The following is a 25,027-nucleotide window of genomic DNA, read 5'->3' as shown; positions in this document are numbered from 1 at the left end:
TTTACAATTGACGACCTCCCTAAAGGCAAAAAGGCCCCTCCTGCGGGGGGCGGGGCCTGGGATGAAAAAATAAATACAATATAAATATAGGACAAAACACACATCACAACAAGAGAGACAACACAACACTACATAAAGAGAGAGATAAAAAACAACATAGCAAGGCAGCAACACATGACAACATAGCAAGGCAGCATCACAACAGCAAGGCAGCAACACAACATCACAACAGCATGGTAGCAACACAACATCACAACAACATGGTAGCAACACAAAACATGGTAGAAACATTATTAAGCACAAACAACAGCACAAAGGTCAAGAAGGTAGAGACAACAATACATCACACAAAGCAGCCACAACTGTCAGTAAGAGTGTCCATGATTGGGTCTTTGAATTATTTGATTGAGGTAAAACTGTCCAGTTGGAGTGTTCTTTGCAGCTCGTTCCAGTCGCTAGCTGCAGCGAACTGAAAAGAGGAGCGACCCAGGGATGTGTTTGCTTTGGGGACCTTTAACAGAATGTGACTGGCAGAACGGATGTTGTATGTGGAGGATGAGGGCTGCAGTAGGTATCTCAGATAGGGGGGTGTGAGGCCTAAGAGGGTTTTATAAATAAGCGACAGGTATACAGAGATGACCATTTTACAGAGGAGTATAGAGAGCAGTGATGTGTCCTGTATGGAGCATTGGTGGTAAATCTGATGACCGAATGGTAAAGAACATCAAGCCGGTCAAGAGCACACTTACCTGACGATCTATAAATTATGTCTCCGTAATCTAGCATGGGTAGGATGGTCATCTGAATCAGGGTTATTTTGGCAGCTGGGCTGAAAGAGGAGCGATTACAATAGAGGAAACCAATCTAGGAAACCTATTGGGTAAAATATATTGTTCACAGTTATTGTGCATAATTGTTAGTTACACAATTATTATTATTGTGCCAACTGACTTAATATTGATCATGTAAATCAATCTTGTCGATTTGTTCAATCATTTTAATATCATTAATCTGATCAATTGTTCAACTTCATGACTATTGAAATGAAAACCACGGATGGAGCTGAGTGAATATTAGTCAAATCAATTGTATATACGTTGACCAATTGTATAGATCACACTGTAAATCACTGTGGTGCACTGAAACCTTTAAAGCAGCCTAGTGTGTGTGTCTGTTTCTGTGCGTGTTTGCACCTGTGTGTGTGTGTTCAATGCCAGGGAATGGAATAGGAGATAAATGGCCATCTATTGCTGCCTGGAGGCATTCATTTGCCTGAAAGGGCTCGCTGCCCACACACACACACACACACACGCCCACACGCCCACACTCACACACACACACACGCACACACACACACACACGTCTGCTCGTGCTTGGCTAACCTTGATAAATGGAACATTTGTTTTGAGTAATGGCCCGATTGCTGCAGCGTAAAAATCAATGTGGTTTCACAGAAACTTTTAAAGCAGGCTTGTTATGTACAATGTTAACATATCCATTTGGACAGCGCAGGAAAATTGGAATGAGTTTACAGTCAGCCCTCGTTGAGGAATATTGAAATGGAAAAAGCTTTTCATCGTCAAAGAGCCTGCTGAGTACATTATCTATCTCTTTCAAGTTCTCTCTCTCTCTCTCTCTCTCTCTCTCTCTCTCTCTCTCTCTCTCTCTCTCTCTCTCTCTCTCTCTCTCTCTCTCTCCTCTCTCTCTCTCTCTCTCTCTCTCTGCACACACACACACCTTCCAAAGATGGAGACTTTAGACCTGGCCTAATGCGCACGCAAGCAGGCACACACACACACACACACACACACACACACACACACACACACACACACACACACACACACACACACACACACACACACACACACACACACACACACACACACACACACACACACACACACACACACACACACACACACACACACACCCTCTTACGCTGTATTAACTCTTTCTCTTCATAATGTATTCCCTGTCTCAGACATGTTGGCCATAGACCCCAACCAGTCTACTATTCTGGCTGTGTCCATCGCTGGAGGCATCATACTGCTCATCTTTCTGGTTGCCTGCTTCGTCGTCAGTGGCAGGTAAGCGCAATACACACCACGCACACACACACACACACACACACACACACACACACACACACACACACACACACACACACACACACACACACACACACACACACACACACACACACACACACACACACACACACACACACACACAAACACACACACACATGAACACACACACACACACACACACACACACACACACACACACACACACACACACACACACACACACACACACACACACACACACACACACACACACACACACACACACACACATGAACACACACACACACACACACACACATGAACACATGAACACACACACACATGAACACACACACACACACACACACACACACACACACACACACACACACACACACACACACACACACACACACACACACACACACACACACACACACACACACACACACACACACACACACACACACACACACACACACACACACACCGTGGGAGTTGGAGCTGCTTATAAAGATGAAATTGCCCACGTCCACTCAGATTGCATTGAAACAGACATAAGATAAGCTTCATTAAGAGTTCAGTCCACTCTTGTATATCGCCTTGGGAGCAAAGAGAACACTACGATTTACTTGATATTATATATGACGTTTGATTGTCACCTTATAAGAATCTCAAGGGAACATACCTGACGTTAAGCGAAGTCCTTGTGTGAGCCTGTGTTATTGAGTCAGGTTAAAGAAGAGAACCAAAGAGAAGAGGTGACGGGAGGACGAGAGAAGAGGGGGAAAGGAGAGGGAGAGGAGCAGACAGTCTGAATTAGGCTCCAGCTCTCCAGTACAGAGGGAGGAAAGAAAGAGAGCAGAGAGGGATGACAGGCCAGTGATTTACAATGTCTGTCAATGAATGGTTATCCTATATTTGCTGTGACTAGATTAAATAGCTATTCTTCCCCTGGATACACACACACACACACACACACACACACACACACACACACACACACACACACACACACACACACACACACACACACACACACACACACACACACACACACACACACACACACACACACACACACACACACACACACACACACACACACACACACACACACACACACACACACACACACAATTTACTACACGCACACAGTTCTGAGGTCTGTAAAAATATTAGTATTGATTGAGGGTGATTTCCTATCAGGCTGAGTGCTCTTTTCACTATTGACCACGTGGGATCTAATCAGTGGAGACTGTCCTAAACACACACACTCACACAGAGACACACACACAAACACATATGCACACACTTGCAAATGCACTCACATACGGATACACACATAAAACACACTCAAATGAGAAAGGCGAGACGGCTGGGTGCTAATCCTGGTTTACTACAAGTACACACAGACACACACTTACAGCTAATCAGGTTTCACAGGCAGGTGTTAACTGGGTTTTACAGGGGGGTCGATACACCTCCATCAATTACCTCTCCCTCCATCCCTATTTTCTCTCCATTCCCTCTCACCACCTTTTCATTCTGCCAAAGGCTAGGATAGGGGGGTGGGGGGAGGGGTGGGTGTTGATTAGTGCTTTCTAAGAGAGAACCTCGAAAAATCTATCCAAAAGGTGTGTGTGTGTGTGTCAAATCAAATGTTCCTTTGTCATATGCTTCGTAAACAACGGGTGTAGACTAACAGTGAAATGTTTACTTCTCAACAATGCATAGAGAAAAATAATAACACAAGGAATAAATATACAATGAGTAATGATAAGTTGGCTATTTACACGGGGCACCAGTAGCGAGGGAATGTGCAGGGTTACGAGGTAATTGAGGTGGGGATAAAGTGACCAGGCTACAGGATAGATAATAAACAGTAGCAGCAGTGTATGTGATGAATCAAAGCAGTTAGTGCAAAAAAATATGGCTTGGGGGGTGGGGGGGTGGGGGGGGGGGGGGGTAGAAGCTGTCCAGGTCCTGTTGGTTCCAGACTCGGTGCATCAGTACTGCTTGCCGTGTGGTAGCAGAGAAAACAGTATGACTTGGATGGCTGGAGTCTTTGACATTTTTTAGGGCCTTCCTCTGACACCGCCTGGAATAGAGGTCCTTGGCCCCAGTGATGTACCGGTTCGTACTCACTGCCCTCTGTAGCGCCTTGCTGTCAGATGTCAAGCAGTCGCTATACCAGGCGGCGATGCAGCCAGTGAAGATGCTCTCAGTGGTGGTTTTTGAGGATCTGAGGGCCAAATCATTTCAGCCTCCTGATGAGGAACAGAAGATGTTGTGCCTTCTTAACGACTGTGTTGCTTGCTGTGTGGATCGTGATAATTCCTTAGAGATGTGGACACCAAGGAACTTGAAGCTCTCGACCCGCTCCACTACAGACCCGTCGATGTGGATGGGGGTGTGCTCAGCCCTCTGTTTCCTTCCTGTAGCCCACAATCAGCTCATTTTTCAAGTTAAGGGAGAGGTTGTTGTCCTGGCAACACACTGCCAGGCCACTGACCTCCCCCCTATAGGCTGTCTCCTCATGGTTGGTGATCAGGCCAACCACCGTCATGTCCAAACGTAATGATGGTGTTGGAGTTGTGCGCTGCCACACAGTCCTGGGTAAACAGGGTATATAGGAGGGGCTAAGCGTGCACCCCTGGGGGGCCCCCGTGTTGAGGATCAGCGTGGCAGATGTGTTGTTGCCTACCCTCACCCTTTGGGGTGAGTTCAGGATCCAGTTGCAGAGGGAGTTGTTTTGTCCCAGGGTCCTTAGCTTAGTGATGAGCTTTGAGGGCATTATGGTGTTGAACGCTGAGCTGTAGTTATGAACAGCATTTTCAGGCATGTGTTCCTTGTGAATGTTAACCTGTTTTTGTTTTTGCTTTTTTGACACCACACTCCAAAAAGCAAGTTCTGCAGGCTCTAGTTCTTATTGTCCAGTCGTGTGGTCGAGTGCTGCAAGGAAATAACTAGTTAAGCTGCAGCTGGCCCAGAACAGAGCGGCACGTCTTGCTCTTCATTGTGATCAGAGGGCTGATATATATACTATGCATGCCAGTCTCTCTTGGCTAAGAGTTGAGGAGAGACTGACTGCATCACTTCTTCTTTATCCCAAATTGTTGCATTGTCAACTTACACACTGCTCTGACACACACACTTACCCCACCAGATATGTCACCAGAAAGTGTACAGTATTATATAGAGCTATTATTGCATGGAACTCCATTCCATCTCATATTGCTCAAATAAACAGCAAACCTGGTTTCAAAAATCAGATAAAGCAACGTGGCACAACGCCTCTCCCCCTATTTGCCTAGATAGTTTGTGTGTATGAATTGATATGTAGGCTACATGTGCCTTCAAAAATGTTTCATGTAGTTCTGTCCTTGAGTTGTTCTGGTCTATTAATGTTCTGTATTATGTTGTGTGGACCCCAGTAAGAGGAGCTGCTGCTTTTGCAACAGTTAATGGGGATCCTAATAAAATACCAAATACCAAAGGTCTTACTCACATCAGCTATATAGAGCAAGATCACACAGCCATCCGGAGCAGCTGGTGCTCTCATGCATGATTCAATGTTGCTTGCCTCAAAGCGAGCATAGAAGGAATTTACTTGTCTGGTAGGCTTGCAGCGCTGGGCCAATCGCGGCTGGGTTTCCCTGGTAGTTTGCAAGACCTGTCATATTGATATTTTGATTGTAGGAGGTCATAGTGAGATTTCTTATAATCGTCCAGATTGGTGTCCCACTCCTTGAAAGCGGTAGCTCTAGCCTTTAGTTTAGTGTGGATATTGCCTGTAATCTATGGCTTCTGGTTGGAATATGTACTTACGGTCACTGTGGGGATGCACTTATCAACGCCCTGACCTGAGTATTCTTTGTTTTCTTTATATATTTTGGTTAGGTCAGGGTGTGACGAGGGTGGTATGTGTGTTTTTGTCTCATCTAGGCTTTTGTATGTCTAGGTGTATGTGTCTGGTCTAGGAATATTGTAGGTCTATGGTGGCCTGGATTGGTTCCCAATCAGAGGCAGCTGTTTATCGTTGTCTCTGATTGGGGAACCTATTTAGGTTGCCATTTTCCAGTTTGGGTTCGTGGGTTATGTAAGAGCCGTCAGCCAGCCAGGAGCTGCCAGAGTCGTCAGCCAGCCAGGAGCTGCCAGAGTCGTCAGTCAGCCAGGAGCTGCCAGAGCCGTCAGCCAGCCAGGAGCTGCCAGAGCCGTCAGCCAGCCAGGAGCTGCCAGAGCCGTCAGCCAGCCAGGAGCTGCCAGAGCCGTCAGCCAGCCAGGAGCTGCCAGAGCCATCTGTCAGCCAGGACCTGCCAGAGCCGTCAGCCAGCCAGGAGCTGAAAGAGCCGTCAGCCAGCCAGGAGCTGCCTGAGCCGCCTGTCACGCCGGCGATGCCGGAGTCGCCCTCCTGTCCGGAGCTGCCAGAGTCGCTCCTCAGTCCAGAGGCGCCTTTCCGTCCAGTGGCGCTCTCTACGATGATCTTCAGTCCGGGGCCCGATGCGAGGGTGGGCCAAGTGGGACAAGACTGAGGTAGAGAGGGGTCCACGTCCCGCACCCTAGCCGCCGCCGTGAAAGAGGCCCACCTGGACCCTCCCCTTTAGATTAGGTTTTTGCGGCCGGAGTCCGCACCTTTGTGGGGGGGGGGGGGGGGGGGTACTGTCACGCCCTGACCTGAGTATTCTTTGTATTCTTTATATATTTTGGTTAGGTCAGGGTGTGACGAGGGTAAGAAGTGTGTTTTTGTCTCATCTAGGGTTTTGTATGTCTAGGTGTGTCTAGGTGTGTGTATTTAGTCTAGGCATATTGTAGGTCTATGGTGGCCTGGATTGGTTCCCAATCAGAGGCAGCTGTTTATCGTTGTCTCTGATTGGGGAACCTATTTAGGTTGCCATTTTCCAGTTTGGGTTCGTGGGTTGTCTATGTGATGTTGCTTGTTATCACAGTGCTTCTTTAGCAGTCACGTTCGTCTTGTTAGTTTGTTTTAGTGTACTTCGTGTTTTTCCGTCTTTTCATTAAATCATGCATTCACACCACCCTGCGCTTTGGTCTACTCAATACGACAGTCGTGACATGCACTTATTAATGAAGCCGGTGATTGATGCGGTAAACTCCTCAATGTTATCGGATGAATCTCGGAATCTCGTAGCTTAGCATCCGCTTCACCGGACCACTTCCGTATTGAGCGCGTCACTGGTACTTCCTGTTTGACTTAGAGAGAATAGAGTTAAGCTTTGTATGCGTCTCTGAGCGTGGAGTAAAGCTGATCTAGAGTTGTTTCACCTCTAGTTGCACACGTGACATGGTGGTAGAAATGAGGTTAAACCGATTTCAGTTTCCCTGCATTAAAATCATCAGCCACTGGGAGCGCCGCCTCTGGATGTGCATTTCCTTGTTTGCTTATGGCCCTATACAGCTCGTTGAGTGCTGTCTTAGTGCCAGCATCGGTTTCTGGTGGTAAAGAAACAGCTTCAAAAATTATAGATGAATACTGTCTTGGTAGATACTGTAGTATGGCCTGTAGTTTATGGTGAGGTATTCTAACTCAGGCGAGCAAAACCTTGAGAATTCCTTAGCATTAGAGATTGGCACACAAGCTGTTGTTAACAAAGACACACACACCTCTCCCCTTAATCTTACCCGAAGCTGCCATTCGGTCTTGCCGATGCATAGAAAAAATAGCTAGATGTATATTATCCATGTCCTTTTTCGGCTACGACTCTGAGAAACATTGGGTATTACAGTACTTCAGGTCCCGTTGATAGGGTAGTCTCGAACAGAGCTCGTCCAGTTTGTTCTCTAGTGATTTTCATATATTCGCCAATAGAAGGGTAGAGGTTCTATGCGTTGATTTGGTCTCGTCCGGGAGCTGTACCTCCCTCTTTCGAGTGACCCGGGTGTAGGACCTGGTCCTGGAGGAGCAGTACATCCACAGCTGCCGACTCGTTGAAGTAGAAATCTTCATTCAAGGCAAGGTTAGTGATCGCTCTTCTAATGTCCAGAAGCTGTTTTCGGGACATAGGAAATGACGGCAGAAGTATTATGTACAAAAAAAAGTTGAGATCAGCGTAAAAAAAAACAAACACACAAAATAGCAGAATTGGTCAGAAGGCCATTAGACGGCAGCTATCCATCTCTGCAGTGCCGTGTGTGTATGTATGTATGTGTGTGTGTGTGTGTGTGTGTGTGTGTGTGTGTGTGTGTGTGTGTGTGTGTGTGTGTGTGTGTGTGTGTGTGTGTGTGTGTGTGTGTGTGTGTGTGTGTGTGTGTGTGTGTGTGTGTGTGTGTGTGTGTGTGTGTGTGTGTGTGTGTGTTTGACTTAAGATAGCAGGAGATGAAAGACAGCACTTGAGAGACAAGGAGGGAAATGAGGACTCGAGATGGACAGAGCACCGCAGAGCAAACAGAAAGGGGAGAGTGGAGAGGCAGGGAGAAGAGATGAAGAAAGGGAGAAAGGCAAGTTCAGAGATGATATTGGAAGTAGTGGGCATCGTAGAAGGGAGCATCAGAGATGTTCTTTCTTGTGAGAGAGGGAAGGAGGGAGGGGGGAAGAAACAAGGAGTGAGGGGTGGAGGGAGTAGGGAGGGAGTGGGGAGAGATTGACCTGGAAGGTGCAATAGTAGTGGTTATGTTGCATACCGGCAGGCAGGTTTCTGAAGAATCAGACAGAATCTGAGTGATAACCACTCACTATAGCGTGTACATGTATGTATCTCTTTTTTAGGGAGGGAGAGGCAGGGAGAGAATGAGAGAGAGCTCTGTGCGGTTCAAATGAATGACAATGTACTGACTGGATCACCTTTTGAAGACAGATGAGTCAGATAGCCATATGCAGCAGTCATAATAGTGGAGTATAAAGGATTCGTACAAATCTTTGTATAGAAAACCAGCTTCAACAATTCTTTCAGCATTGGCAATTACTCCGAGGGGGGGATGGCAGAACGAGCTCTATTTTGGTGTCCTTTGGTACATTCTAATACCTTGATTCCATCCGAAATACACAGCTAAATAATGAAATACTTTAAGGACTTTAACCTCCCGGTTTGGTCAAGTAAGTGGTATTGAGTAGAAAGACATGAAACCCCCGAGTGGCGCAGCGGTCTAAGACACCGCAGTGTTGAGGCGTCACTACCGGGGTCCCTGTGTCTCAACCGGACGTGACTGGGGGTCCCTTAAGGCGGCACACAACTTGGCTCATCGCGCTCCAGCGACTCCTTGTGGTGGGTGTGTCCTCTGACACATTGGGACAGAGCAAAATGATAGGCTAACTTTAGAAATATCCACCGAAGAAATGAATAAAGCAATATCTCAACAAAAAGTCAACAAGTCTCCAGGCACTGATGGCTTCCCTTCAGAATGGTTCAAGACCTTCAGAGAACAATTAGCACCTCTACTTAAGGCCTGTTTTAACTGGACTCTGAGGGAGGGGGGTCTCCCACCGTCATGGAGAGAGGCCATCATATCAGTAAGATAGAAGAGGGTAAAGATAAGAAAGAATGCAGTTCATATAGACTTATCACAATTCTTAACACAGATTCTAAACTATATGCATCAATAATAGCCAAAAGAATGGAGAAAATAATCCCAGAATTGATTGACAGAGATCCAACTGGTTTCATACAAAATAGGCAGACACAGGACAATATAAGGAGAACACTACATGTCATGGACCACATTACTCAGAATAAGACAAGTGCAATATTAATCAGTCTAGATGCAGAAATAGCATTTGATTCAGTGGGATGGGATTATCTATTCCAAGTTATGGAAAGATTTGGTTTCAACAAAGAAGTGATACAGTGCATCAAAACACTGTATTCATGTCCGACCGCTAGAATAAAGATAAATGCACATTTGACAGGAATAATAAAATTAGAGCGAGGGGCAAGACAAGGCTGTAATGTATCACCCACACTCTTCTCCTTGTACCTCGAACTATTAGCACAGGCAATAAGACATGCATGTATGCTGATGACGTTCTCTTATCATGACCCCTTACTTAGGGGTCGTGATTTGGGGCTAAACAGATGTTTGATGTATTAGAATAATTATGCTTATGTTATATTAATAGAAGGGGAGGGATTTTAAGACCCCTTCCCTTCCTCACATGTATAGGGTCCTAGACTATAGATTAACAATATATACGTATATTCATGATATCGTTTTAGAATTGTTCCACAGGTCTCTCTCTCGTATAATGTGTGACTGAAACAGAACTCTGCAGGGGAGTGTGGGAGATAAGAGACGAGTCAGACAGTCCACAATAAATCAGCTTTGGGGAGTGGACGTTTACTGCAAAGTTTAAGATAACACTAAAAGCCATTGTTTACATAGGGTTTTGGTCTCAGGAGTAAAAAGGTAATGACATAGTCAGTGACATCACTAAGGCGGGACTTCGGTTTAATAAAACAACTGGAGACCTTTTGTTTGAGGTGGAACTTACTCCTGTTCCTGTTTGTCTACTTCTGTCTGCAGTTGCATTAATAAAGGTTTTTGAATGGTTTAATTCAAGATATTGTCATAATGCCGATTTCACCAATGAACCGATGATTGACAAGGAAGGACGTAAGGAACGAAACTTAACAAAAGGCAGAAAAGACCGAACAAATAATATAACAAACATTATGGTTAAACTCAAATCTACTAATTGATCATTAAAAAAAAGACATATAATTATATATATTCTGTAAGGTATAATCTTTTTACATGATATAAATAAGACTGGTGGAGTTACAGAAACGCTTACAGAAATGTATGGAAATGTCTGCTCTACCCAAAAGTACAACCAACTGATTGCAACATTACCGCAAACATGGAAGAGTAAGGAGTAAGGAACTGCATTAAATACCAAAGTTGGTTAAAGAACATTTTTATAAGTAAAAAAGTATACCAGTTTCATTTAAGGACCAAAAAATTGACAGCTGTGTTATATAGATTGCAAAATAGCTGGGAAGAGATTTTCGATGTACCGATTCCATGGCACATGGTTTATGAGCTGATACGGCGGAATAAAAACGTAGAATTTTCCCATTGAGAGTATTATACAAAATTCTTGCAACCAATAGAATGTTACATGAGCGGCCTTTCAGGTTATGTCAGTATAGGACTCGTTTTACTGTGGTTGTAGATAGTTTTGTACCTTTTTCCTCCAGCATCTTCACAAGGTCCTTTGCTGTTGTTCTGGGATTGATTTGCACTTTTCGCACCAAAGTACATTCATCTCTACAGAATGTGTCTCCTTCCTGAGTGGTATGCCGGCTGCGTGGTCCCATGGTGTTTATACTTGCGTACTATTGTTTGTACAGATGAAAGTGGTACCTTCAGACATTTGAAAATTGCTCCCAAGGATGAACCAGACTTGTGGAGGTCTCCAATTTTTTTCTGAGGTCTTGGCTGATTTCTTTTGATTTTCCCATGATGTCAAGCAAAGAGGCACTGAGTTTGAGGGTAGGCCTTGAAATACATCAACAGGTACACCTCCAATTTACTCAAATGATGTCAATTAGCCTATAAGAAGCTTCTGAAGTCATAACATCATTTTCTGGAATTTTCCAAGCTGTTTAAAGGCACAGTCAATGTAAACTTCTGACCCACTGGAATTGTGATACAATGAATTATAAGTGAAATAATCTGTCTGTAAAAAATTGATGGAAAAATGACTTGTGTCATGCACAAAGTAGATGTCATAACCAACTTGCCAAAACTATAGTTTGTCCAAACTTTTGACTGGTGATGTACATAACATGGGACCTGTAAACTCACACACAGGAGACTCATGCTCTCCCTCGATGAAGATACATTTGACTGCAGCCAACCACAGCGCAAAAATAACAGCGGTACCAAGAGGTGGGACAGACAGCATCACTTGCTTTGCGACTGACAGGCGCCTGTCCTATCAATAGATCACTAAGATGCATATTCAGAAGATGCTCATACAGACTTTTCTGACTAGCGAATTGAAACTTAAATGACAAGAAGCCTAGTTAATTTATGAAGTGGAAAAAGTAGCCGGCTGACAATGAGTCTGTTATCGGCTGTTTAGGCCAACAGCCGGCGCTTATGGAAAACACTGTACATACGCACGCACGCGCGCGCACACACACACACACACACACACACCATAAGCCCTACACCCCCTCGATATATGTTGGCAGGGGAGCGGGTGATACCGTGGTAATATGGCCAGTAAAAGCGGTGATTTGTAGTGTGTTCTGTTCTTTGCTGTTCCTGTTAAATAAAGTCTGTCCATTGCTCCTGCAGGGAGGAAACATGAGCAACACCCTAAACCCCCTCAGACACAGACCCTGCCCAGGCAAAACACCACTGTTGTTGCTGAGTGTGTGTGCATGTGTGCAGTTATTGCTGTGAGACGTGTGTGTGCGCCGAGCTGGTGTGTTGTTATTTGTATGATTTTGTCATACAGTTGAAGTCGGAAGTTTACATTTACACTCAATTAGTATTTGGTAGCATTGCCTTTACATTGTTTAACTTGGGTCAAATGCTTCGGGTAGCCTTCCGCAAGCTTCCCACAATAAGTTTGGTGAATTTTGGCCCATTCCTCCTGACAGAGCTGGTGTAACTGAGTCAGGTTTGTAGGCCTCCTTGCTCACACACGCTTTTTCAGTTCTGCCCACAATTTTTCGATAGGATTGAAGTCACGACTTTGTGATGGCCACTCCAATACCTTGACGTTGTTGTCCTTAAGCCATTTTTCCACAACTTTGGAACTATGCTTGGGGTCATTGTCCATTTGGAAGACCCATTTGCAACCACGCTTTAACTTCCTGACTGATGTCTTGAGATGTTGCTTCAATATATCCAATTTTCTTTTCTCATGATGCCATCTATTTTGTGAAGTGCACCAGTCCCTCCTGCAGCAAAGCACCCCCACAACATGATGCTGCCACCCCCGTGCTTCACAGTTGGGACGGTGTTCTTTTGCTTGCAAGCCTCCCCCTTTTTCATCCAATCATAACAATGGTCATTATGGCCAAAGAGTTCTATTTTTGTTTCATCAGACCAGAGAACATTTCTCTGCTGTTGTTCTGGGATTGATTTGCACTTTTCGCACCAAAGTACGTTCAGCTCCTTCCTGAGCGGTATGACGGCAGCGTGGTCCCATGCTGTTTATCCTTGCGTACTATTGTTTGTACAGATGAACGCGGTACCTTCAGGCATTTGGAAATTGCTCCCAAGGATGAACCAGACTTGTGGAGGTCTACAATTGTTTTCATGAGGTCTTGGCTGATTTATTTTTAATTTTCCAATGATGTCAAGCAACGAGGCACTGAGTTTGAGGGTAGGCCTTGAAATACATCAACAGGTACACCTCCACTTGACTCAAATGATGTCAATTAGCCTATCACAAGCTTCTAAAGCCATGACATCATTTTCTGGAATTTTCCAAGCTGTTTAAAGGCACAGTCAACTTAGTGTATGTAAACTTCTGACCCACTGGAATTGTGATACAGTGAATTATAAGTGAAATAATCTGTCTGTAAACAATTGTTGGAAAAATGACTTGTGTCATGCACAAAGTAGATGTCCTAACCAACTTGCCAAAACTATAGTTTGTTAACAAGAAATGTGTGGAGTGGTTGAAAAGTGAGTTTTAATGACACCAACCTAAGTGTATGTAAACTTCTGACTTCAACTGTATAGTTATATTACTCCTCAGAAAGTACTATTTTACACCTATGGTTACTATACATAACTTTAACCCATTGTATAAGAGATTCTCCAAAATATAAATAGTCCAGGTATTTATATACAAATTCTAAACGTTCTTTATCATGGGCCTTTTCAAAATCAGCTATGAATACCTGGCCCAGTTTCCAAAATGTGTCATAGTGTTCTATTGTTTCCAGTACTTTTCTGATATTACCTCCAATGTATGTAAAAAAAAAAAACATTATTTTTTTTTAAAGCTGACTGATCAGGATGAACAATATCTGACGGTACCTTTTTAATTCTATGCGCTCGGCCTTTTGCTCAAACGTTTTGCACCACATCACTGTAGCGTAAGGGGCCTCCAGTTTCCGTGGTGGGTTGTAATCCTTATATTTACCGTCTGTGTTCCAGTATCAGTAAAAATCAGACCTTGCTGAGTATCTGATAATCTGTCATTTCTATAGGAGTGGTTAAAACATGCTAATAACGGACCTCTGAGTACATCAAAAATGATTAGAGATACCTTACCTGTTTTTGGACTTAAAGGCTTTAATTGCATCAATAAGTTCCTCCTCTGTAATTTGGCCTTCACGTGTAGAGTTGTTAATTTTGCATTTTTTCTTTTTTTAATGTAAGCGTACAATTAACTTCAGTAAGGTAACGGGAAAGGGGGAGACCTCGTCAGTTGTCCAGCTGAATGTATCCAACTGAAATGTGTGTTCTGCATTTAACCCAACCCCTCTGAATCAGTCAGTGGAGACGAAGGAGACTGAAATGTGTGTTCTGCATTTAACCCAACCCCTCTGAATCAGTCAGTGGAGACGAAGGAGACTGAAATGTGTGTTCTGTATTTAACCCAACCCCTCTGAATCAGTCAGTGGAGACGAAGGAGACTGAAATGTGTGTTCTGCATTTAACCCAACCCTGAAATGTGTGTTCTCTGAATCAGTCAGTGGAGACGAAGGAGACTGAAATGTGTGTTCTGCATTTAACCCAACCCCTCTGAATCAGTCAGTGGAGACGAAGGAGACTGAAATGTGTGTTCTGCATTTAACCCAACCCCTCTGAATCAGTCAGTGGAGACGAAGGAGACTGAAATGTGTGTTCTGCATTTAATCCAACCCCTCTGAATCAGTCAGTGGAGACGAAGGATACTGAAATGTGTGTTCTGCATTTAACCCAACCACTCTGAATCAGTCAGTGGAGACGAAGGAGACTGAAATTTGTGTTCTGCATTTAACCCAACCCCTCTGAATCAGTCAGTGGAGACGAAGGAGAGACTGATTTAAGAATCACTGAAAGACTGAAATGTGTGTTCTGCATTTAACCCAACCCCTCTGAATCAGTCAGTGGAGACGAAGGAGACTGAAATGTGTGTTCTGCATTTAACCCAACCCCTCTGAATCAGTCAGTGGAGACGAAGGAGACTGAAATGTGTGTTCTGCATTTAACCCAACCCCTCTGAATCAGTCAGTGGAGACGAAGGAGACTGAAATGTGTGTTCTGCATTTAACCCAACCCCTCTGAATCAGTCAGTGGAGACGAAGGAGACTGAAATGTGTGTTCTGCATTTAACCCAACCCTCTGAATCAGTCAGTGGAGACGAAGGAGACTGAAATGTGTGTTCTGCATTTAACCCAACCCCTCTGAATCAGTCAGTGGAGACGAACCTGAAATGTGTGTTCTGCAAACCCAACCCCTCTGAATCAGTGGAGACGAAGGAGACTGAAATTTGTGTTCAGTCAGTGGAGACGAAGGAGACTGAAATGTGTGTTCTGCATTTAACCCAACCCCTCTGAATCAGTCAGTGGAGACGAAGGAGACTGAAATGTGTGTTCTGCATTTAACCCAACCCCTCTGAATCAGTCAGTGGAGACGAAGGAGACTGAAATGTGTGTTCTGCATTTAACCCAACCCCTCTGAATCAGTCAGTGGAGACGAAGGAGACTGAAATGTGTGTTCTGCATTTAACCCAACCCCTCTGAATCAGTCAGTGGAGACGAAGGAGACTGAAATGTGTGTTCTGCATTTAACCCAACCCCTCTGAATCAGTCAGTGGAGACGAAGGAGACTGAAATGTGTGTTCTGCATTTAACCCAACCCCTCTGAATCAGTCAGTGGAGACTGAAATGTGTGTTCTGCATTTAACCCAACCCCTCTGAATCAGTCAGTGGAGACTGAAATGGTGTTCTGCAGAACCCCTCTGAATCAGTCAGTGGAGACGAAGGAGACTGAAATGTGTGTTCTGCATTTAACCCAACCCCTCTGAATCAGTCAGTGGAGACTGAAATGTGTGTTCTGCATTTAACCCAACCCCTCTGAATCAGTCAGTGGAGACGAAGGAGACTGAAATGTGTGTTCTGCATTTAACCCAACCCCTCTGAATCAGTCAGTGGAGACGAAGGAGACTGAAATGTGTGTTCTGCATTTAACCCAACCCTCTGAATCAGTCAGTGGAGACGAAGGAGACTGAAATCAGTTTAACAATCAGTCAGTGGAGACGAAGGAGACTGAAATGTGTGTTCTGCATTTAACCCAACCCTCTGAATCAGTCAGTGGAGACGAAGGAGACTGAAATGTGTGTTCTGCATTTAACCCAACCCCTCTGAATCAGTCAGTGGAGACGAAGGAGACTGAAATGATTTAACCCAACCCCTCTGAATCAGTCAGTGGAGACGAAGGAGACTGAAATGTGTGTTCTGCATTTAACCCAACCCTCTGAATCAGTCAGTGGAGACGAAGGAGACTGAAATGTGTGTTCTGCATTTAACCCAACCCCTCTGAATCAGTCAGTGGAGACGAAGGAGACTGAAATGTGTGTTCTGCATTTAACCCAACCCCTCTGAATCAGTCAGTGGAGACGAAGGAGACTGAAATGTGTGTTCTGCATTTAACCCAACCCCTCTGAATCAGTCAGTGGAGACGAAGGAGACTGAAATGTGTGTTCTGCATTTAACCCAACCCTCTGAATCAGTCAGTTGAAATGTGTGTTCTGCCAACCCCTCTGAATCAGTCAGTGGAGACGAAGGAGACTGAAATGTGTGTTCTGCATTTAACCCAACCCCTCTGAATCAGTCAGTGGAGACGAAGGAGACTGAAATGTGTGTTCTGCATTTAACCCAACCCCTCTGAATCAGTCAGTGGAGACGAAGGAGACTGAAATGTGTGTTCTGCATTTAACCCAACCCCTCTGAATCAGTCAGTGGAGACGAAGGAGACTGAAATGTGTGTTCTGCATTTAACCCAACCCCTCTGAATCAGTCAGTGGAGACGAAGGAGACTGAAATGTGTGTTCTGCATTTAACCCAACCCCTCTGAATCAGTCAGTGGAGACGAAGGAGACTGAAATGTGTGTTCTGCATTTAACCCAATCTGAATCAGTCAGTGGAGACGAAGGAGACTGAAATGTGTGTTCTGCATTTAACCCAACCCCTCTGAATCAGTCAGTGGAGACGAAGGAGACTGAAATGTGTGTTCTGCATTTAACCCAACCCCTCTGAATCAGTCAGTGGAGACGAAGGAGACTGAAATGTGTGTTCTGCATTTAACCCAACCCCTCTGAATCAGTCAGTGGAGACGAAGGAGACTGAAATGTGTGTTCTGCATTTAACCCAACCCTCTGAATCAGTCAGTGGAGGGAGACTGAAATGTGTGTTCTGCATTTAACCCAACCCCTCTGAATCAGTCAGTGGAAATGAAATGTGTTCTGCATTTAACCCAACCCTCTGAATCAGTCAGTGGAGACGAGGAGACTGAAATGCGTGTTCTGCATTTAACCCAACCCCTCTGAATCAGTCAGTGGAGACTGAAATGTGTGTTCTGCATTTAACCCAACCCCTCTGAATCAGTCAGTGGAGACGAAGGAGACTGAAATGGTGTTCTGCATTTAACCCAACCCCTCTGAATCAGTCAGTGGAGAAAGGAGACTGAAATGCGTGTTCTGCATTTAACCCAACCCCTCTGAATCAGTCAGTGGAGACGAAGGAAATGCGTGTTCTGCATTTAACCCAACCCCTCTGACTGAAATGTGTTCTGCATTTAACCCAACCCCTCTGAATCAGTCAGTGGAGACGAAGGAGACTGAAATGCGTGTTCTGCATTTAACCCAACCCCTCTGAATCAGTCAGTGGAGACGAAGGAGACTGAAATCATTTAACCCAACCCCTCTGAATCAGTCAGTGGAGACGAAGGAGACTGAAATGCGTGTTCTGCATTTAACCCAACCCCTCTGAATCAGTCAGTGGAGACGAAGGAGACTGAAATGGTGTTCTGCATTTAACCCAACCCCTGAATCAGTCAGTGGAGACGAAGGAGACTGAAATGTGTGTTCTGCATTTAACCCAACCCCTCTGAATCAGTCAGTGGAGACGAAGGAGACTGAAATGCGTGTTCTGCATTTAACCCAACCCCTCTGAATCAGTCAGTGGAGACGAAGGAGACTGAAATGTGTGTTCTGCATTTAACCCAACCCCTCTGAATCAGTCAGTGGAGACGAAGGAGACTGAAATGTGTGTTCTGCATTTAACCCAACCCCTCTGAATCAGTCAGTGGAGACGAAGGAGACTGAAATGTGTGTTCTGCATTTAACCCAACCCCTCTGAATCAGTCAGTGGAGACGAAGGAGACTGAAATGTGTGTTCTGCATTTAACCCAACCCCTCTGAATCAGTCAGTGGAGACGAAGGAGACTGAAATGTGTGTTCTGCATTTAACCCAACCCTCTGAATCAGTCAGTGGAGACGAAGGAGACTGAAATGTGTGTTCTGCATTTAACCCAACCCCTCTGAATCAGTCAGTGGAGACGAAGGAGACTGAAATGTGTGTTCTGCATTTAATCCCAACCCCTCTGAATCAGTCAGTGGAGACGAAGGAGACTGAAATGTGTTCTGCATTTAACCCAACCCCTCTGAATCAGTCAGTGGAGACCTGAAATGTGTGTTCTGCATTTAACCCCCCCTGAATCAGTCAGTGGAGACGAAGGAGACTGAAATGTGTGTTCTGCATTTAATCCAACCCCTCTGAATCAGTCAGTGGAGACGAAGGAGACTGAAATGTGTGTTCTGCATTTAACCCAACCCCTCTGAATCAGTCAGTGGAGACGAAGGAGACTGAAATGTGTGTTCTGCATTTAACCCAACCCCTCTGAATCAGTCAGTGGAGACGAAGGAGACTGAAATGTGTGTTCTGCATTTAACCCAACCCCTCTGAATCAGTCAGTGGAGACGAAGGAGACTGAAATGTGTGTTCTGCATTTAACCCAACCCCTGAATCTGAATCAGTCAACCCCTCTGAATCAGTCAGAGACGAAGGAGACTGAAATGTGTGTTCTGCATTTAACCCAACCCCTCTGAATCAGTCAGTGGAGACGAAGGAGACTGAAATGTGTGTTCTGCATTTAACCCAACCCCTCTGAATCAGTCAGTGGAGACGAAGGAGACTGAAATGTGTGTTCTGCATTTAACCCAACCCCTCTGAATCAGTCAGTGGAGACGAAGAGACTGAAATGTGTGTTCTGCATTTAACCCAACCCCTCTGAATCAGTCAGTGGAGACGAAGGAGACTGAAATGTGTGTTCTGCATTTAACCCAACCCCTCTGAATCAGTCAGTGGAGACAAGGAGACTGAAATGTGTTTCTGCATTTAACCCAACCCCTCTGAATCAGTCAGTGGAGACGAAGGAGACTGAAATGTGTGTTCTGCATTTAACCCAACCCTCTGAATCAGTCAGTGGAGACGAAGGAGACTGAAATGTGTGTTCTGCATTTAACCCAACCCTCTGAATCAGTCAGTGGAGACGAAGGAGACTGAAATGTGTGTTCTGCATTTAACCCAACCCCTCTGAATCAGTCAGTGGAGATGAAATGTGTGTTCTGCATTTAACCCAACCCCTCTGAATCAGTCAGTGGAGACGAAGGAGACTGAAATGGGTGTTCTGCATTTAACCCAACCCCTCTGAATCAGTCAGTGGAGACGAAGGAGACTGAAATGGGTGTTCTGCATTTAACCCAACCCCTCTGAATCAGTCAGTGGAGACGAAGGAGACTGAAATGGTGTTCTGCATTTAACCCAACCCCTCTGAATCAGTCAGTGGAGACGAAGGAGACTGAAATGCGTGTTCTGCATTTAACCCAACCCTCTGAATCAGTCAGTGGAGACGAAGGAGACTGAAATGCGTGTTCTGCATTTAACCCAACCCCTCTGAATCAGTCAGTGGAGACGAAGGAGACTGAAATGCGTGTTCTGCATTTAACCCAACCCCTCTGAATCAGTCAGTGGAGACGAAGGAGACTGAAATGCGTGTTCTGCATTTAACCCAACCCCTCTGAATCAGTCAGTGGAGACGAAGGAGACTGAAATGCGTGTTCTGCATTTAACCCAACCCCTCTGAATCAGTCAGTGGAGACGAAGGAGACTGAAATGCGTGTTCTGCATTTAACCCAACCCCTCTGAATCAGTCAGTGGAGACGAAGGAGACTGAAATGCGTGTTCTGCATTTAACCCAACCCCTCTGAATCAGTCAGTGGAGACCTGAAATGCGTGTTCTGCATTTAACCCAACCCCTCTGAATCAGTCAGTGGAGACGAAGGAGACTGAAATGCGTGTTCTGCATTTAACCCAACCCCTCTGAATCAGTCAGTGGAGACGAAGGAGACTGAAATGCGTGTTCTGCATTTAACCCAACCCCTCTGAATCATTTAACCTGCAACCCCTCTGAATCAGTCAGTGGAGACGAAGGAGACTGAAATGTGTGTTCTGCATTTAACCCAACCCCTCTGAATCAGTCAGTGGAGACGAAGGAGACTGAAATGTGTGTTCTGCATTTAACCCAACCCCTCTGAATCAGTCAGTGGAGACGAAGGAGACTGAAATGTGTGTTCTGCATTTAACCCAACCCCTCTGAATCAGTCAGTGGAGACGAAGGAGACTGAAATGTGTGCATTTAACCTCTGAATCAGTCAGTGGAGACGAAGGAGACTAAATGTGTGTTCTGCAACCCCTCTGAATCAGTCAGTGGAGACGAAGGAGACTGAAATGTGTGTTCTGCATTTAACCCAACCCCTCTGAATCAGTCAGTGGAGACTGAAATGTGTGTTCTGCATTTAACCCAACCCCTCTGAATCAGTCAGTGGAGACGAAGGAGACTGAAATGTGTGTTCTGCATTTAACCCAACCCCTCTGAATCAGTCAGTGGAGACGAAGGAGACTGAAATGTGTGTTCTGCATTTAACCCAACCCCTCTGAATCAGTCAGTGGAGACGAAGGAGACTGAAATGTGTGTTCTGCATTTAACCCAACCCCTCTGAATCAGTCAGTGGAGACTGAAATGTGTGTTCTGCATTTAACCCAACCCCTCTGAATCAGTCAGTGGAGACGAGGAGACTGAAATGTGTGTTCTGCATTTAACCCAACCCCTCTGAATCAGTCAAATGAAATGTGTTCTGCATTTAACCCAACCCCTCTGAATCAGTCAGTGGAGACGAAGGAGACTGAAATGTGTGTTCTGCATTTAACCCAACCCCTCTGAATCAGTCAGTGGAGACGAAGGAGACTGAAATGTGTGTTCTGCATTTAACCCAACCCCTCTGAATCATCATTTACAGTCAGTGGACATTTAAGGAGACTGAAATAACTGCATTTAACCCAACCCCTCTGAATCAGTCAGTGGAGACGAAGGAGACTGAAATGTGTGTTCTGCATTTAACCCAACCCCTCTGAATCAGTCAGTGGAGACGAAGGAGACTGAAATGTGTGTTCTGCATTTAACCCAACCCCTCTGAATCAGTCAGTGGAGACGAAGGAGACTGAAATGTGTGTTCTGCATTTAACCCAACCCCTCTGAATCAGTCAGTGGAGACGAAGGAGACTGAAATGGGTGTTCTGCATTTAACCCAACCCCTCTGAATCAGTCAGTGGAGACGAAGGAGACTGAAATGGGTGTTCTGCATTTAACCCAACCCCTCTGAATCAGTCAGTGGAGACGAAGGAGACTGAAATGCTGTTCTGCAAACCCAACCCCTCTGAATCAGTCAGTGGAGACGAAGGAGACTGAAATGCGTGTTCTGCATTTAACCCAACCCCTCTGAATCAGTCAGTGGAGACGAAGGAGACTGAAATGCGTGTTCTGCATTTAACCCAACCCCTCTGAATCAGTCAGTGGAGACGAAGGAGACTGAAATGCGTGTTCTGCATTTAACCCAACCCCTCTGAATCAGTCAGTGGAGACGAAGGAGACTGAAATGCGTGTTCTGTGGAGACATTTGTTCTGCAAACCCAACCCCTCTGAATCAGTCAGTGGAGACGAAGGAGACTGAAATGCGTGTTCTGCATTTAACCCAACCCCTCTGAATCAGTCAGTGGAGACGAAGGAGACTGAAATGCGTGTTCTGCATTTAACCCAACCCCTCTGAATCAGTCAGTGGAGACGAAGGAGACTGAAATGCGTGTTCTGCATTTAACCCAACCCCTCTGAATCAGTCAGTGGAGACGAAGGAGACTGAAATGCGTGTTCTGCATTTAACCCAACCCCTCTGAATCAGTCAGTGGAGACGAAGGAGACTGAAATGCGTGTTCTGCATTTAACCCAACCCCTCTGAATCAGTCAGTGGAGACGAAGGAGACTGAAATGTGTTCTGCATTTAACCCAACCCCTCTGAATCAGTCAGTGGAGACATTTAACCCAACCCCTCTGAATCAGTCAGTGGAGACGAAGGAGACTGAAATGCGTGTTCTGCATTTAACCCAACCCCTCTGAATCAGTCAGTGGAGACGAAGGAGACTGAAATGCGTGTTCTGCATTTAACCCAGTCAGTGGAGACCTGAAATGCGTGTTCTGCATTGAATCAGTCAGTGGAGACGAAGGAGACTGAAATGCGTGTTCTGCATTTAACCCAACCCCTCTGAATCAGTCAGTGGAGACGAAGGAGACTGAAATGCGTGTTCTGCATTTAACCCAACCCCTCTGAATCAGTCAGTGGAGACGAAGGAGACTGAAATGGGTGTTCTGCATTTAACCCTACCCCTCTGAATCAGTCAGTGGAGACGAAGGAGACTGAAATGCGTGTTCTGCATTTAACCCAACCCCTCTGAATCAGTCAGTGGAGACGAAGGAGACTGAAATGCGTGTTCTGCATTTAACCCAACCCCTCTGAATCAGTCAGTGGAGACGAAGGAGACTGAAATGCGTGTTCTGCATTGAATCAGTCAGTGGAGACGAAGGAGACTGAAATGCGTGTTCTGCATTGAATCAGTCAGTGGAGACGAAGGAGACTGAAATGCGTGTTCTGCATTGAATCAGTCAGTGGAGACGAAGGAGACTGAAATGCGTGTTCTGCATTTAACCCAACCCCTCTGAATCAGTCAGTGGAGACGAAGGAGACTGAAATGCGTGTTCTGCATTGAATCAGTCAGTGGAGACGAAGGAGACTGAAATGCGTGTTCTGCATTTAACCCAACCCCTCTGAATCAGTCAGTGGAGACGAAGGAGACTGAAATGCGTGTTCTGCATTTAACCCAACCCCTCTGAATCAGTCAGTGGAGACGAAGGAGACTGAAATGGGTGTTCTGCATTTAACCCAACCCCTCTGAATCAGTCAGTGGAGACGAAGGAGACTGAAATGCGTGTTCTGCATTTAACCCAACCCCTCTGAATCAGTCAGTGGAGACGAAGGAGACTGAAATGCGTGTTCTGCATTTAACCCAACCCCTCTGAATCAGTCAGTGGAGACGAAGGAGACTGAAATGTGTGTTCTGCATTGAATCAGTCAGTGGAGACGAAGGAGACTGAAATGCGTGTTCTGCATTGAATCAGTCAGTGGAGACGAAGGAGACTGAAATGCGTGTTCTGCATTGAATCAGTCAGTGGAGACGAAGGAGACTGAAATGGGAAACATGTGTTTGAAGTATTTTTATTCCTCGTTCAAAATATTGTTTGGTGAATCATGGACGACTCCGTCATTCGTAGCACGCTTTTGTCAATTATTTTTGAAGATGGTTGGTGTAATAATTTGGTCTGTTATTCCCCATATTCAATCCGGTTCACTTTATTTTCATGTTCTATTACACCTGATCTTTCTTGAATAAGATTCTCCATTTCTTTTTGTCTTTCCTAACTTATTCGCTGCTTCTAAGCACCTCAAGTGGTGCCATCTGCCTCTGTTCCCTTTGTTCATGTCAACTCTTTTGAAAGTGCCCTTACAATAAGGCGATCTGCGGTACCTATGCTATGTAGGAAAAAGGCAGTAATACATTCTTCTGTCTTGGTTAAAAACAAGTTGTAATCCAGTAGGCTTTGTTTTAATTCCAATGTCCTCGCCCACGTGGAAATTCTGCAATGTGTTTGCCAATTATTTGATGGTCCGACCGCGTTCTGTCCCCTATCAACACTTTTTCTACTTCTGGTGCCAGCGAGAATGACATAGTTAGGTGTAGTTATTGCCTTCTGTGTATGGTGTGTGTGCGTAGCGTTTTACTGCAAGGGCTTCGTCCGCGGGCTAGTTGGCAGGCTGACAGGTGGGAACAATGCGAGCGACTGGCATGCGATGGAATCAGCAGATGGTGTGTACTCGTCAAACCGTTCCCCCATTCGTTTTTTTACTTCCCTCAGAATTTGTTACGTGACGTCAGTTCTGTGTGTGTGTGTGTGTGTGTGTGTGTGTGTGTGTGTGTGTGTGTGTGTGTGTGTGTGTGTGTGTGTGTGTGTGTGTGTGTGTGTGTGTGTGTGTGTGTGTGTGTGTGTGTGTGTGTGTGTGTGTGTGTGTGTGTGTGTGTGTGTGTGTGCGTGTGTGTGCGTGTGTGAGTGCGCGTGTGCCTCCCCGTTCTCTACTAATGATTCTCTCTTGCCGCCATGCCTCTCTCCCTCAGAGAGATGTATAAGGAGCTCACCAAACAACACCCCATTGGTCGGATGCCAGATCCCCGTCGAGTTTGATTGTTATTTGTTTGTGTTTTTGTTTGTGTAGAAGTTGTCGAGGAGTGGCGAGAAGTTGTTTTAAGGCTAGGCCATCTGTTTCAAAGTCTTGTGGTTTTTAAACCATAAAACATTGTTTTAAAGTCTCAGAGAAGTTCGATCCACTGCAGGAGCCATGAGAGACTCTTCTCAAGGTGATTCTTCTCAAGGTGATTCTTCTCAAGATGAAATCAGACAGATGTGCCAGAAGGAGTTGTACATTAACTCAAATCAACCAGTCGAGCTCATTATTCTAACTGTCTCTAGCTATGTATTCAATATGCACTAACCTGATTGGCCGATAGCACCCTGAATGACTCAGCTGTCAGAAAGGGAAC

At 45.2% G+C, this 25,027-nt stretch overlaps 1 protein-coding gene across 2 annotated transcripts in view; it reads left to right on the top strand.

Annotated features, from left to right (window-relative positions):
* Positions 1-25,027, top strand: part of epha4b (eph receptor A4b) — a 197,148-nt gene that overhangs the window by 77,660 nt on the left and 94,461 nt on the right. For both annotated transcript variants that reach the window (XM_046359281.1, XM_046359280.1), the window contains exon 10: positions 1,985-2,090. In XM_046359281.1, the coding sequence (XP_046215237.1) occupies positions 1,985-2,090 (106 nt within the window). The remainder of the gene's footprint in view (positions 1-1,984; positions 2,091-25,027) is intronic.

This window comes from Oncorhynchus gorbuscha, linkage group LG08, assembly GCF_021184085.1.
Source record: "Oncorhynchus gorbuscha isolate QuinsamMale2020 ecotype Even-year linkage group LG08, OgorEven_v1.0, whole genome shotgun sequence".
Classification (NCBI taxonomy): domain Eukaryota; kingdom Metazoa; phylum Chordata; class Actinopteri; order Salmoniformes; family Salmonidae; genus Oncorhynchus; species Oncorhynchus gorbuscha.
Note: the sequence above shows the minus strand (reverse complement) of the source record. Positions and strands in the feature narration are given on the sequence as shown.